Source organism: Acanthopagrus latus, chromosome 8 (assembly GCF_904848185.1).
Source record: "Acanthopagrus latus isolate v.2019 chromosome 8, fAcaLat1.1, whole genome shotgun sequence".
In the NCBI taxonomy this organism is placed as follows: Eukaryota; Metazoa; Chordata; class Actinopteri; order Spariformes; family Sparidae; genus Acanthopagrus; species Acanthopagrus latus.
In genome coordinates, this window is record NC_051046.1 from 5,482,232 (window position 1) to 5,498,139 (window position 15,908).

General features: G+C 43.6%; 1 protein-coding gene, 1 long non-coding RNA gene and 1 other non-coding gene across 5 annotated transcripts; all 3 read right to left on the reverse strand.

The window, feature by feature from the left end:
• Window positions 1–252: 252 nt before the first annotated feature.
• On the reverse strand, window positions 253–11,529 carry LOC119023719. Of its 2 annotated transcripts, none has more exons than XR_005076320.1 (3): window positions 11,175–11,529; window positions 7,291–7,638; window positions 253–651 (listed from the first exon to the last, which is right to left on the reverse strand). It is a non-coding gene; the product is annotated as an uncharacterized LOC119023719 (long non-coding RNA). The 2 variants fall into 2 exon arrangements; XR_005076321.1 differs by lacking the exon at window positions 11,175–11,529 and adding an exon at window positions 9,535–9,674.
• Window positions 11,530–13,700: 2,171 nt separating this feature from the next.
• Window positions 13,701–15,595, reverse strand: LOC119024422 (Golgi apparatus membrane protein TVP23 homolog A-like). 2 transcript variants are annotated; one of them, XM_037107219.1, is made up of 7 exons: window positions 15,482–15,595; window positions 15,225–15,307; window positions 14,710–14,854; window positions 14,511–14,600; window positions 14,305–14,433; window positions 14,089–14,217; window positions 13,701–14,005 (listed from the first exon to the last, which is right to left on the reverse strand). In XM_037107219.1, exons 1-7 carry the CDS (start codon window positions 15,578–15,580, stop codon window positions 13,979–13,981), a joined length of 702 nt encoding a protein of 233 aa, XP_036963114.1. In that variant the 5' UTR covers window positions 15,581–15,595; the 3' UTR covers window positions 13,701–13,978. The 2 variants fall into 2 exon arrangements, with proteins under 2 accessions (XP_036963114.1, XP_036963115.1); XM_037107220.1 differs by lacking the exon at window positions 15,482–15,595 and adding an exon at window positions 15,418–15,467.
• A 150-nt stretch (window positions 15,596–15,745) lies between these two features.
• trnar-ucg lies at window positions 15,746–15,818 on the reverse strand. Its single transcript has one exon. It is a non-coding gene; the product is annotated as a tRNA-Arg (tRNA).
• Window positions 15,819–15,908: the final 90 nt, after the last annotated feature.

The following is a 15,908-nucleotide window of genomic DNA, read 5'->3' on the forward strand; positions in this document are numbered from 1 at the left end:
TTAATGCGGGGTCACTCAAACACACACACACACGATCCTCACACACACACACACACACACACACACACGATCCTAACACACACACACACACACAAAGAGGTAGCTTAACTAAATGTTCTGCAGGCTTCACCCCCTAAACACACTTTCACATTTAAGATTTATTTTCAATCTTTTGAGATAAAAAAGACAAAATTTAAACTATTCACCATAAAATTCCACCAATAAAACAAAACTATAACACAGGGATATTTTAATAATCTTTATTTCAACATATTTCAGTGTCATTAACAGCAGTAAACCACACACACACACACACACACACACACTTTATCTGTGGTACATTTACATCCTATGAATTACCATATACATTTAGACGCAGGAGAAGACATTCGTTAATAACTGGATTAATTAAAACATTTATTAGCTATGAAAATGCACATCATGTATTCAAGGCTTCTTTAATCCAGCATGTTCTGGGATAACAGACACAGCTCCACTTCTACATTTCACACCAACGATACCACATTTTTACATTTCTTCAACAGCGTTTCTGACGATCGTTATGTTCTCGTCTGCGACGTCAGCCTGTCGTTGAGTTTGATCCATCGTTTGCAGAGTGCAGAAGGGTCTTTTTGCAGATCTTGTCCAATCCTGAGGGGGGGAAACAACAGAGGAAATCATTAGCATCACAATCAAAACTCCATAAACTCCCCTGCATGCAAAGAAAAGATATCTGTGCAGACTTTTCTCCTACATATATATGTTTTTTTTCTTTAATAACGGATGTAGCATAAAAGTAAGCACACATTAAACTTTCATAATAATAATTAAAAGCATTTTGTTTGAAAAGCTTTTAATAAAAACCTTTGCAATAAAATAGATTTAGGACAAAACAAAGGGCCACATGGTGAAACGACACATAAAACGAGTAAACAGCCTCCTCACACATAAAGCACGGTCGTATAAAAGTGAGTCTATCGAGGTTTGGATTTAAAGCACAAGTATATAAAAAAGGAAATAACGACTCGATCTTTGTTTGGACAACACTGAATTTGTTGTTGTGCGTGATTTTTCCTTTAGAAGTTTTGTACGAAATCAAATGCAGCGTTTTTTAGAGAAGCAAACTTCCTTTTCATGCCTGGTAAAGAAAAAAAAAAAAAGAAATCTGCCCCTGCGCTCTGCATGTTGTTCTTCTCTCCCATTTTCAGGCTGTATGCATGGAGGGATCTCAAGGCTTTTATCCCCACGGGGAACCAGGCCGAACTCTTTCTCTGTCAATTTTCACCCACTCCCCAATTCAGACGAGCCCTTTTTCTCACACCGAGCCCACAATGAAGGATTTGTCCTCGTTCTCTTTGTCCACCTCTGACATCTTTTTTTGACTGCTCCCTCTCCTGCAGACAGCATGCAGCGTATGCAAATACACGCTCTTTTATTCCCGAGACCCCTCCCCTGAATGAATGCAACCTTAAATGAGGACACACTTGCACACATTTACAGAGGAGGAGGTGGAGGTGTGGGGTGTGTGTGTGTGTGTGTGGGGGGGGGGGGGGGGGGGGGGAGCATGGAAACATGCACGTATTACAATCAGTGGATTTGCATGCCCTCTCTGACATGCAGTCACTCAAAACATCGAACGCTGACAGTTTTAAATCGAGCAGACAGGAATATGTGGTGTCACAGATTATTTTATCTGTGCAGGCTGTTTACCCAGACTGACGGCGGCTCACGGACAAGACGTCTCAGGCTGGAGGTTGTTGGCCGCCGATGTACTTTTTAAAAACTGCTTATAGTGTAATATGTGCAGAGAGAGGTAGACGGTCTGCTGCTGCACACATGTTTTGGTGTAGAAGCGTGGAATAAAGATGTTTTTGTGCACAGATACATAAAATAATCTAACATCTGCTACTTTCTCCCAAAGAGGAAATAGTTTCTTTGTGATATGATGGAAGTGAGACAGAGTACAAAGTCCATATTATGTTTTTTTTTGCTTGTTAAAATGAGTCGACTTGTTACATGCTAGTAAATTGTTGCCATAAAAAAAACAAAAACAAAACATCTGTTAAAAATGGTTCAATTACGGTTAGACGGGCACTAAGTGCAAGAAATTCAAACTCAGATTTTTTTATGTTGACAACATTAATGAGTTACTAATACAAATGCAGACATATTTATTCTTTCCACAACTGAACAAACGAGCTGTTCTCAGACGAAAATGAGGTCTCCAGAACACTGTTTGAAGCTAGAGAGGTGGCGGGGTCCGCCACATCTAAACAAAGTAAAACACTATGAAGCTGTGTTGTCTTTTAAAGTCAGTTTGTTCAGGCAATAAACAATAAGTCAGTGATTAAAAGATGTTTTCCCTGAAGCTTCGTAACTCTTAAGTGTCGGAGACGTAATACGAGTGATGATTTTTTTGGAACAGTGTTTAACCTCACAGATTTAAATTGTGCTCAGTTGTGTTTTCTGAGTGTTTTTCTCACTTTAAGAGCAGATGACAAGTTGAGGTTTAAACTTCAGTTGAAAACTCTGTTGGGGACGTCCCTACTTTTAGGTAAAATGTCCTTCATCTCCGCTGATTTCTAGGTTGACAAGAGTTTGATGTTTTAGTTGTGAAGCCCCCTTTTTTTTTTCTTTCTGGCTGATTTTATTCAGAACAAAGCTCTTTGTTTGCAATCTAAGAACTCCCTCACCACAGTGATGGTATATTTAGTGTCGTATAAGCCCACAGCGTGCGCACACACACACACACACACACACACACACACACACACACTACGACACACAATGGCTGTTCAGACGTGTAGGACGAGACTGAAAAATGGTCCAACACAATAGCGGCGTTGCACTGAGGAAGAGGTGCAGACTGGTAATGTGTAACTCTAAAGGCCGGATGAATTATAACGCTGTCTGTTCTCTCGCCGCTAACATTCCCAAGCTGGCCCGTGCCATCTGTGAGTATGTGTGAATGGGTTCGAGGTAGTGTGTGTGTGTGTGTGTGTGTGTGTGTGTGTGTGTGTGTGTGTGTGTGGTGGGGGGTTGACGTCTGCTGGACAGCTCTGACAGTTCGGCCTTTTCAGTCCTACATTACTGAGTCGGCCGGCCTCTTTCCCATAGCAACCCTAACAGAGGTCAAAGGCTATGTACCCCCCATCCACCCACCTCCGCCACCTCCACCACCTCCTCCACCTCCTTCTCTTGTGCTCCAGGGTGGCCACAGACTTGTCTTAACTCCCTGACTGGCTGCAGACAGAGCGGCTGCACCCACGAACTTGAACTTGACTTGATTTCTGACAGAGTGACGGAGACGCCTGTCCATTCAGCGGCATGAGATGATGATTTTTTTTTTTCCCCCTCTCTCTTCTCTCCTCGTTCACGCCGGTATCGAATTCACGCACTGTACCAGTCACGTAAAAAACACGTATAAATGAGGTCACGCCAAGGATTCCCCCTTAATTCTCCTCACCCTAGAACCTCATCTCCCTCCTGATATGATTACAAAGGGCCGCTGTATTAAAGGCTCAGTCACCTAATTCTCTTCTACTTTCATTGGAGCACACAGGACCCCTACTCGGGGGACGCCGCGGCCAGCAGACGTAATCTGAAAAGCCTGGGATGTAGAAACTTCTCTCCATCTTCCTCTAAGATACTTAATGTCAGGCTTTGTGCTAGATTAGTCTCGGCCAAAGTTGCATTAAAAAAACCCAGATGAGCCTCGCTTGACCCACATTGGACCTCGTCCAAGACTATGGGCGGCCCATGAGCCGGGCTTTATATATCACAGCAGAGCCGTTAAAACATTAATAGTGTCCACACATAGCGAGGAGAATCCGAAGAGGTAACCCAGGAGCTATATGGTATTAACATTTTATCACCGCCGTGGCTACGCTGCTTCACCTGCACAGAATTGGAAGTGAGCGGCGGCTACTGTCACTTCATCATGTCTCACGTTATAATTTTCCCAGCACTGAAAAGCCCACAAAGCAAAAAAGCAATACATGGTTAATAATGAATAACAGAGGAGAGAAGAAAGAAAAAGGGTAATCATTTACATTCTGCCGTATTCTGGAGGGGAAATACATTTGTCATTTAAAATTTTTTTTAAAAAAAGTTATGTTCGTGAAGGAATTAAAGAGTGAATATTGAAGTTTCCTGCCATCGTGTGTCTGCTCAGGGACGCTCGTGTCCTAAATCCTCCTGACACCGTGACCTCACCGCTCAGCTGCTCTGGTTTTCAGGCGATCTTGACTGAAAAGAGAGCAGATTAGAACCAAACTCCTGAGCAGTTTCGCCGAAGTCTCCGTGAGACATATTGGAATCGAGATGAGCTCACCTTGACAGAGTATCTTAATTCCGCGTTTGCTCCCTGTCGTTACTGCACGTCGCCTCCACCAGCGTATTTGCAATTAGTCGGATTTGACGACCCTTATCATTAGAAGAGGGACGATTCCGTATGCGTGACGCCCCTTTTTTCGCATCCTCTAAATACTGGAAAAAGTGGATGCTCTTCTGAATATGTGAGTACATTTTCTGGATGTGCTCGAGTCGCCCCCCTCTCTGTTTGACCACGCTGTCTCTGTCGGCTGCTGCAGCTATCACATAAAGTTCCACACCAGCAAGCCCCCCCTTTTACTCATTTCAAACACACACACACACACACACACACACACACACACACACACACACACATACACACACCAGCCCTCCATGCCCAGCTCCTCGTTGCTGCAAATTGCTTCAGCATGGCACTGCTGCACGAGCTAGCACGAGCTAACTTCATCAGCACATGCAGAGGTGGCTCAAACATGGCTGCCCACGTGCTACACCTGCCTCCGTCGCCTGCTTTACATACACATTTGTCTCTGCTGTCGTTAACCCCTTCCTTCATCAGCCAATCTTTTGCTTTGACTTCACAACAAAGCCACAGTTTCTTCCCCCTCACCCTCCTCTGTTTTCTCTCACGCAACACGGAGATATGCAACAGAGATGTAGCGCGGAGCGAGCTACAGTATCTCCGAGATTAATTTCCCGCCTTCGCCGTTGCTTTCTCTCTTCTGTCAAGTCTGCCCGGAGCAACGCGCTGTATATCACAGATGAGCAGCACAAATGCAATTATAAAGACGGCTCTGAGTCTTTTATGTGAATAAAGAGAGGTTATAATCTTTTGACACGTGGGGCTGCACATGCCTTACGTATCTGGTGGAGGCACACATACAGTATGAGGCTCATTAATAATCATTATCCGCGGGTTACATCATTCAGCTTGTTAGGCGCACCCATCGCCTTAGCTGAGTCACTCTCTGCGATGCACCGCGCCAACGTTATTTCCAGGACGTGTGTCGTCTTTTTTGTTTTTGTTTTTTTTGGTCGCCACCTGAGAGCGACGCAAAATATGCAGATTGTGTTTGCACGAAGGACAAATCACATCCCGCTGGTTAACTGAGCAGAGATAAAGGAGTGCCCGGGCTGATGACAGGCGCCCTGCGTTAAATAAAATCAGACCCTCAATGTCAAAAACATGAAAATGCATCTTTGTGGTTGTTAAAATATCATCGCAGTACGCCTCTGCTGGCAAACTGTTCGACTGTGTGGCGGCGTGGAGGCCTGATGTATGCACCTATATGCATATCGTGTGTGAATGCATCCTTAATGCCAGTGAAGTCTGTCTCATTTGGCAGGGGGAAAAAAAAAACCTGCATCTCCATGCCTTTCAGACATGTAGAGGAGGCTGAATAGACTAATGAACAGTCAGGTGGCACTCCAGGGTCTGAGACTACTACTACCCCCCTCCCCATCAAACACACATATTAAACATACATACACACTCGCACACACATTAAAACTCAGCGGCTCGCCCGACCCCGGTGATCCGCACGACAGTCTAATGTCTCAGGCATCTGCTCATGTCTAGTCTGGAGGGTCTTTCCCACCCTGCCCCCCAAGCCCAGGCCCGCCGCAGCACCAGCTCCCACAATGGTGGGAAAGCAGGGCCTGTACGGAGGGCGGAGGAGGGTTTTGGGGGTGGGGGTGTGGGGGTGGTGGACTAAACAGCTATTGAGGGGTAGAGAGAGGGAGAGAGAGCGGAGCTGAATGATAATGTGAAAACGCACGGCACTGTTCATTAACACACAAGCACTGCAGCTGCACATGTTGGCCCTGGACACACATGCTCACGTGTCTCTCTCTCTTTTTTTTTTTGGCTTCAGGTTGCTGCCAGAGCCACAGGGGGCACAGAGCCGCTCTACGCCATGATAAGGAGCGTTTGTTCTGTCCGTGGTAAAGACTTGGGAGCTGTGATATTCGGCGGTCGCTCCTCCCACAGTCAGATTTCAGGGGGAGAATGTGACAGATGCACCCGAGTGATGTCTGACATTTTTGGTGTGTGTGTGTGTGTCAAATAAAGTTCCTCCATGTTTTAAATAGTCGATATCCAATGTTTGGGAGAGAGTCTTTTGAAGGGGGTTTAAAAATACAGTTTGAAACACTTCAAATGTTCTGACGATTGCATAACATCACTGATTTTAAAAGCGAGATAAATCATGTGAAAAAGCCAAAATATCCCTCTTCAAATCGTGAATTAAATCGGAAAAAAAAATGTAATGGTCCCACTTTTTAAAAATACTAATGTGATCTCCCAAACAGGAGATTATTGCCCCTCCACCCTCCTCCTCTTCCTCCTCCTCCTCCTCTTCCTCCTCCACGGCAAAATTCACCGGAGGGGCTCGACACATTAAGATCCTGCGCTAAATATCATAATGTGGATTTCATAACAGAAGCGGGTTTGCATGAATTAATCTACGAGGCTCGTCGGGTGGAAACGCACCGTACACACACACACACACACACACACACACACACGCACACGCACACACACGCACACACACACACAAACACACACACACACACAGCCTGGTGTGCATCAGGGAGTAAAGAAGCACCATGACAAGAGAGGATGGCAGGTTTCCTTCAACCAGTGCCAGCTCATTAATTTTGTTTGCTACCCCCACAACCACCACCACCACCACCACCACCCTTCCTCACCCACCCCTCCACCCCCCCCCTCGCATCACCCCTTAACTGCTAATTAGCAGGAGCAGAAGATAGAAGAGAAAAGGGGGGAGGCCATGTGTGACTGGGGAGGAAATGGGAAACTCTTCTTCTTTCCCTCGTCCTTCCTCCTGCACCCCATCCCCCATCGCACACTCACACTCCCCCCCACCTCCTGCCCACCATCATCCCTGGTACCCAACAGGAAAAAAAAAAATAAATAAATAACATGATGCAGCTCACCTCATATGCCAGCCCAGCCATTTTAGGTGTCGCAGCAACATCTCCCAAGATGGCTCCTCCGAGCGCGCCCATACTCCCAAGGATCCGGCGGGGTCTTTGTCCGCCTTCCTGGCACGGGCGAAAGCGTCCCCCCGTTGGCAGTGCAGATGGCATTAGAGGCTCTTGGGTAAAAAAGGGTGATGAGTGGGGGGGAGGGAGGGAGGGAGGGAGGAGGAGGAGGAGGAGGAGGTGGCAATTCCGGACTGACCGTTTTTTTTTTTTTCTCTCTCTCCTCGTTTTCTTTTAATTATGGTTCTGCCCTCTTTTCAGGAATCACCCCCCGATCATTCAACGCTGCTAATCGGAGGCCTGTAACAAGAGCAGATGGAGGAGAGAAAACAGAGGAATAAAAACAGGCGGGGGGGGGGGAAAGCACATTTCAGCCATCAGCACAGCGAAACAAAGCCTTTTGATTACAGGTTTTAATTAAAAATGTATTCAGCTTTTCTTTTAAGGCCTCCACAAAGTAACCAAAACTTTTAAATCTCTCGCCCTTGAGTGTGTATCTCTGCTGCGATAAGAGCACAAAAAGCATCATTTGCATCGTACGCGCACACAAGATGAGACAAGAATGCCTCCGACCATCCCATAAATAAAGTCTCAAGCGTTTTTTTTTTTTTTTTTTCTTTTTCTTCCTCCCATTCATTAAGGCGGCCGCCATGTCGACAAGCTACCAGGCAAAGCTCAGGGAAAAAGGACTTGGACGGCGGCCTTTTCACATATCCAATATCTCGCTGTGAAACGAAGCAATTAGCCCGGTTTGACAGCGAAGCTCTTCTGCAATAGGTAGTTAACGCAGTGAATGAAAACTCATCTCACTTTGGTGCTCTTTAGGCTTTAGTGGCATTCTCCGGGCCCGAGCGTATGCAACCGCGCAGCGCTGAAGTACCAAGTTGAAAAGTTCAGCTCCTGTCTACAGGATGGCCCTGGCCTTCTCTTTGAGGCGAGACACAATGTCTCCCAAAGGTCCCGAGATTCTCTACAGCTTTAAATACAGACGCCAAGTGTCTTTTTTAACCCTGTGTGTGTGCGTAGGCTGCTACACCACTCCACTGCACTACAAGCAGCCCTGCAGACATTAGTGCCCTGGACAAAGCATCAGCCCCCCCCCCCCCTTTTCTTTCTTGTATAAACTTGAGTCTCACAGGTTGAATCCAAAATGTGGTGTAATTTATTCTAAAATAAATGGAAAATACTCAAAAAAGATGCAGAAAGATACACCAGGAGGAAACCTGCTGCTTTGGTAAAAAAAGAAAAAAAAAAAATTAAATTAAACACTGACTCAGGATGACATGGCAACACACCAGTGAGTCCCAGAGCAGCTGCCTCCTGGGATCCCTGAGAGAAACCCTGGAGGATTTAAGCTTCGCTTCGCTTACTACAGGTGAGCACGAGGCCTTTTGTCACAGCACACACTTTCACTTTTCACAGCAGAGGAAGCACAGGTGTAAATAATGAAATCAAAGATGGCTGAAGAAATCCATTTAGCTGCCGAGGTTTCAGGGCTCCGGTGCTGTGCGTGCTGGCTCACCGGTGACCAGTCAACATGTCTGCTGTGTGAGAAGACCAACTGTGACCTCACATTGTCTCCTAATAACATTATTATTTTTTTTCTTCACACAATTAAAACAAATTTCTTCTCAGATGAGCAACTAAATCTCAAATCTGGAGCCATTTTTATTTTGGGAGCCTTCGAAAACGGAGAAAGTTTGAGTTGAGGCTACTATTTACCATTCAGCACCACGTTGCGGAGACCCTGAACGCACCACGACCCTCTAAACAGGGCCAGTTACTGTCTGCAGGCCCTCCGTTAACTCATACAGATCATACACTGAATCCTCGAAATAAACCGATGTGAGATGAGAAATAAAACAGAACTGATATCAAACACAGAAGCTCTGTGAACTTTTTGAAGACTTTCCTCCGTTGGATTAAAAGAAACATATTGTGTGGAAGCCATTTTTTTGTTTTTCCCTTATCTCAGGGTGATAATGTGGCTAATAAATGATGTTCAGCAAAGACAAAAGCTCTGCAAACTCATACAAATCTGCTAGATGCTTCTAGTAAATAACTCACTTTTCATTCCAGGCTTTGTTAAAAACAGATGTTTGAGTTTTTACACCACATGACCACAAGCAGTTTGGATTATCTGTGATCTTATTTTACAACAAACTTTATGAAAAAAGCTGTTTTTTTTTTCCTTACCTTTTTTGAGCTGGAAGCCAAAAAAAAAAATCCATCTGGTCTCTCTTTCAGCAATGAACAACGAGCGTCATTAGGAAGTGATTTCTACTTTCGGTTATCTAGCTTTATGACAGGTATTTAACACTCATACAGCTAGATAACCAAAGACAGAAACACACCTCCTGCTCTCACACACACTGTCAGGCTGCAGCTGCTGCTGGCCTCATCTGGGAGGAGGTGAAGATGTGTTAGCAGGCCTGTGAGATTATCACACTTTCATTCTAATTATATATAAAAACAGCTAAAACCACGGGAGAATAAGATGAGTTTAAACATTTAGGGGGGAATAAAACACATTTTATTGGTTGAAAGGAGCTCAATTCGTCTAACATCCCTTGTCGTGATACGTTCAAGTGTCTGGTTGAAGGCCTAGTCACAGTGGCATAATTGCATTGTTGTAATTTGTGCACATTTCTTTTAATAGAATGTTTTTTTTAAATTTAACTATCAAAAATAGACTATCAAAAATATTAAATGATTTCAGGAGATTTTCCTGAGAACTAAAAACTAAACGAGGGTTACATAATAATAATAATAATAACAATAATAATAATAATAATAATAACTTGAAGCATCTTTTGAATTCAATTTGAAATCGGACTCAATATTAAATCATTTATAAAGCAGGAGATCTTCTTTGTATCAACTCCTGAAACTTGTAAAAAAAAAAATATATATATATATATATAATCATTGAATAAATAAGATCAGTCAGATTTCACGTGTTAAGTTGCGTTCAGGGACACGCGTGCACACTGACAGAGGTATTTATAAAACACACGACAGGCCTGTTTTTTCCTGCACAGCAAATTTGAGCTCTGAACTCTCATGAACTGACTCATTGTTGTTAAAAAAATAAAATAAAATAAAATAAATCACACATAGTGATGGTTTAAAAACTTTCAATGTACACACGTGTATTGATAAGCAGCAGTTTTGTGTTTTTTTTGTTTTTTTGCCTCTTGTGTGATCAGGAAAAAAAAACTGAGAAGCGATGACCGTGAACCTGACAGATGCAGCAAGCAGGTTCAATGACGCTCCGGCATTTCAACAACTCACTTATTTAATACAATATATAATAATACAATAAAAGAAGTGTCAATGGAGCTTGTTTTTGGAGCTGACTCAATTTGCTCTTGGCTCTTCAGGGCTCCTGGGAGGGATGGATGGAGGGATGGAGGGAGGTTTGGGGGGGCGCACGGGTCTTCACTTTTAATGAGAGTTGCGATTGGCCTACTTCTTCTAAAACTAGACTATTTCACATCGCACGGATTATCCGCACAAGCTATTACAGGAAGCAATTTGTCAGGGCGAGAACGGAGCGTGTGGTAATTTTCTGGCACTTTAAAGAACAAGGTTGTGTTATTTTTTGTTGTTGTTGTTGTCTATTTTTTTGGGTCTGTTCCTCTTTTTCAAAGACACCAAAAAAAAAAAAAAAAAAAAAGAGAGAGAGAGAGAAATAAATGTAAAAGCATCTCGCGTGTGCCTTCATTCTCCATGGAGATGTCACGAGAACAGATTGAAAGCTGGTGGAGATTATAAACGATGTACGTGCAAAAAAAAAAAAAGAAAGAAAGAAAAATCAAGCCTGCGTTTCTTACCTGTTTCAGGAGCAAAGCGGCTCGTGGAGGGAAACGTCCTCAACTTCAGCTCGTAAAGAATTTTCCAGATGGTTCGTTCCGCCTTCACACCGGCACCGGGCCCTTGTGGAGTCTCAGCCCCGCCGCCTCCTCCGCTGCTGCTGCTGCGGCTCCTCTCAGGTGAGTCCTGCCTCATCCTCGCTCCTCCAGCTTCTGCATCTCCTCCTCAGCCTGCGCGCTTCCTCTACTCTCGCTCCCCGCACTGACGTCATGCCAGGACCAGGGGCGGCGCGTTGACCAATCACAGAGTCCGCTGGATCCGAAGACCGTCTGAGATCAACAAGACCTCTCACTCCTACTACAAAAAATAAAAAAATAAAAAAATCTAAATCTGATGCTTTTTTAATTTCCTCCTTATAATGATATTTTAAAAATGACAAAACACTTCACAAAGCAGATCTTATATTTTAAAACAATCTTACCCAAAGGTCCATCTCAGAACTTTTATAGAGATGGTTATATTTTTAAACCCATTTTTTCAATAAAAATTGTAGATGTTAAAGTTTCTATTTGTTTCTGAGCAATTGTATTTTATTTATGCCCATGCTGGCTCAAAACAAACAAATAAACAAAAGCTTCAAGAAGGCTGAGTGTGAAAGTTTGTCCCTGACCTCGGAAACAGCATTTGACAAAATGTCACATCAGAGTTCCATTTTGATTATTTCACATTATGCTCACCAGTACATGGAGAAGCAATATTAGTTAACCTTCTATACAATGATATGTATTTAGCATCCATTTTAAACAGTGTAGAATAACTGGATTATCATCTAAGCTGCTACTTCTAGTTGAAACAAAGTAAATCAGTCACATGATTTCACCAGAGCCTCCGACGTCTTTCTAATCATCTGTGAGAGATTTTACAGTCTTCACGAGAATCCAGCTCCACTTTAAATGCACCTGTAGTTCTTCTGCTTAGTTAATGAGCTCCAGTGACATTTTCTCTTTGCAACACATCTCTTGATTTACATTAGCAGGGCCTAATACTGCTCTAATACCATGATATGTAGGTACACTATTAAAACTTTTATTGGAAATCAATTAAAACATGACTACGACTGCAGCTCTAACCATCATTCAGCAATTCTGTTGATCACAGACTGACGAAATGTGCTAAAGTGTGTTGACAAATATTTATATATGTATTAAAGAGAAAAACAAAACATTACCATCAAAATATGCATGGGAATAATTATATGTATTAACTTTTTAAAATTCTATTAGTCATATCCGAAGTACTCTTTCATCAAGACGCATGAGAAACATGACAAAAAAGGTGGTGTCGACTAAAAAGGACAAGATCAAATCTGATATTTAACCAGTTTCAGTTTGATGACCCACTTATGTGTTACAATTTTATGTTCTCTCTGGAAGTTACCGTCTGCTTGTCGTAGCCCTCCAGTGGATTATTGTAAGCTCAGACAAGTGGATGCAAGAAAAATGAGTTCCCGCCCAATGTTTTAAACGGAGTCACTCGGAGGCTGGAGGAGGGAGTGAGAGCTCTTGGCGCATAAAACATCTTCGTGTTCTGAGGCGTTTGTATGAGGCAAGTGATGGCTGGAGAGCTCAGGGGCCACGGCCAAGAGCAGCAGGCTGCAAACAGTTCCCTCCAAATCTCTACGGCCGGAGGAGAGCTTCACCAAAAGCACTTTTAATGTGATAAACCAAAACTGGAGACGGATTAAAAAAAACATTAAGTTGTTTTCCCATGTTTGCAGGAAATAACATCAGAATTTAAGACGCAGGATGGTCATAGTTTAGGCAGCCCATTGTCTCAGGATATAATCCCTGTGCCTGGTGATTAATCACAGATTTATGAGGCATCTTTTTTGATGCTCCCACTACATTCCTGTTTGGGGATCGGCTAACAAAGGGACTTTGAATAAAAAGGTGAAATTGGACGCGCTCAAACTGGCAGACTGATTTCCAAATACAGACGAATGAATGAAAAGTACATTCGAGTGAGAATGTAATCTGCTGTGCACAAATGAATACTTCTAAAATGGAAAAAAAAAAACAAGTTAAGTTAGTTTGAATGTTTAAATCACTTGTTTTGTTGTTCCCGCTCTTTTGTGTGCCTTTGCTCGTGTATTCATCCTTTCAGCCACGACGTGTGGGCCGACTAAAAACACAAATATCTTAATTTCAATCAAACTTTAACAGGCATTTGTTTGTTAAAGTATAATGAACGTTTAACACTGTGTCTGAGGTGCCATTTGTGTCTCCTGGTGAAACTTTTAGGGGCTGTTCTGGGACAATATCATTCAAACATGAGAGAGAGGGTGTAACTCTCCAGTGAAGCCAGTTTTCTTTAAGAGGTAATAATTCTAGTTTAGGGTCCTTATGTCAGATTAACCCCTGTGTTTTACTGTAGCAGCCACAGAGATGCTTACAAAAAGCGTTGGGGAAAAGAAACGTGTGAGTCACTGAAAACGAAATGCTTTTCTTTTTTACTGATTTCAATGAATGAATTCGCAGAGAGGGAACATTTGTAGAATGCACTTATCTTTTATTGACATTGACTGATCCACGAACAACATGTGAAGTGAACAGTCAGCAGCATAAGGCATGCACAGGGCACACGGCCGTGCAAGGGAGATGCAGCTTGTGGACACTTTGGAGGACGAGGCAGCCCCTCATCCATCCATCCATCCATCCATCCCACCCACCCGTCTTGTCTCCATCACACATGAAGAAAATACAAAAATAAAAAACAAAACAGAAAAGCAGAGCAGAGTGGGCTGCGTGGGTGCAGGAGGTAGTCTTCACAGTATCCCGAAGATGATGTCTGGCTGGAGGAGGAGAAATCATTTGTGAGTTTGTGTCAGATTTGATTGAACGCTGCACATGCTACGCGCCGCAGTCAGTCACTCACACGCTGCAGGAGGTGCTGTCCCGTGAAAGAGCCGGTGTCTGGAGGCTGGCCGTCCTCTCCCACCGCCTTGCAGCGTAGGTAACCATAGAGATTTGCCGCTTGGAGGGAAATACTCGCCACCACAAGTGACTGGGGAGGACAAACAGATGCATTTTAGGGATGAGGTCTCTGCAGAGCATTTCTAGAGCGTGCACACATGCAAACATGGTGTCTCACCAGCCATTTAATCTTCAGGGAGAAGAGGGAGGTGAAGAAGAAGAATATCCATATGATAGGACAGATGATGAGACCCAGCCAGAATATCCTCGCCTCTGCCTCTGTCCCCGTGTTGTTGCCCCGAGAAGACTGCACACACATAAATAAACCAATGTTAATACTCAAAAAAATGCTCTGACACACTCACAATAATGAGAGTGTCTCACTTTTTTGGCCTCAAACACCCAGAGGCTCTTTCCATCATCGTCGATCTGATTCCACCAACGCAGCCCCACCAACAGCCGGCCGGTCACATTCTGAAACACAAACAAGGATGAAAGTGAGTTTGGTGGTGTGAAAGAAAAAAAGTGGTTAAACTTATGAGGGAAGCAAGAAAACAGGGGCCAGGGGCCAGGGACCTCTCACCTTCACCGACCAGAAGTCAAAAGAGAGCAGGGTGATGATCAGGACGAAACAGGGCGCGAAGTTCTCGCTGATCCAGTCGCAGAGCAAATATGAGACAATGGCAACCACACGGAAGAACAGGTGGAAGAAGGAGGCGAGGGGGTGTCTGAAATCAGATGCACAGGGTTTACAGATGGTGAAGAGCCTGAGAAATGTAAGGAAAAGGCAGGAACTTTCATGTGCAGCAAATCTGCAGGCTGTGATTTCCTCTGATGATGTGTGTAAACATAAAATCATGTGTGATATATCTGAAAAAAATCTGTTAAATCTTTTAGACAGTATAACAGAGCATGATTGGTCCTGTAAAGTTATTTTTTCCTTTAAATTGCACATAATAACAAGTAGTAAAAACATAAAAAATAAAAAAAAAATCTCCTAGCTGGCTGATATCCCTGTTGGTTTCATACTAACAAAAGCAAAATAAATAAAATAAAAGAGTTTGTGAGATATGACTGATAGCCTCCTCTGCACTGCACCTTATGACTGCGCTTCTCCGCGCCCTCTCCTGCTCGTCAGCAGCAAAGTCCAGCTCCACATCCTCCGTGTCGTCCGCCATCGCCTGACGGAGAAGACAACAACAACAAAAAAAACACACACACACAACAGGACAAATTATACCACAGCATCCTCTCTCCAACACAAAGCAGGCGACACACAGTAGATACAGACAGAGGCGGGAAGGAAATACTCATCGGTTTTCATGATTGTGAATGTTAAAACCAAAGCGAGGTACCATGTAGGGGGAAAGCGTAGCTGTATTATAGGGCTGGAATAAGCCAGGTGTTGCAGTGAAATAGGACCGACGGTGCCTTCTCAGAAACTGCATCCACATCAGGAAGCGGCGCTTAAATGAAAAAAAAACAGGGAGTAAAATGGAAAAATAAAAATTATAACGATAATGAATTCACGAAATGGACCGGCGTTGAAGTATAATCGGTGTGCTGTAAGAAATGTTCGTATCGCATTTAGATGTCTGTAAAGGATTGAATCAAAAGAGCGACCGCGGCAGGACTCGAACCTGCAATCTTCTGATCCGAAGTCAGACGCCTTATCCATTAGGCCACGCGGCCGGCCGATATGATGCTTTCACCAAAACACCACTATTTAAATGGGGTTACCCGTAATTTTATCTACAATTTGTTGCGGATGAAATAAGGTTT

Coding starts and splice junctions, on each gene's coding strand:
- LOC119024422 (XM_037107219.1), bottom strand. CDS start 15,580: ATGTGGATGCAGTTTCTGAGAAGGCACCGTCGGTCCTATTTCACTGCA. Junction 15,308..15,481: donor CTACGCTTTCCCCCTACATG/GTACCTCGCTTT, acceptor CTTCTCCGTCAG/GCGATGGCGGACGACACGGA. Junction 14,006..14,088: donor GACAGCACCTCCTGCAGCGT/GTGAGTGACTGA, acceptor CTCCTCCTCCAG/CCAGACATCATCTTCGGGAT.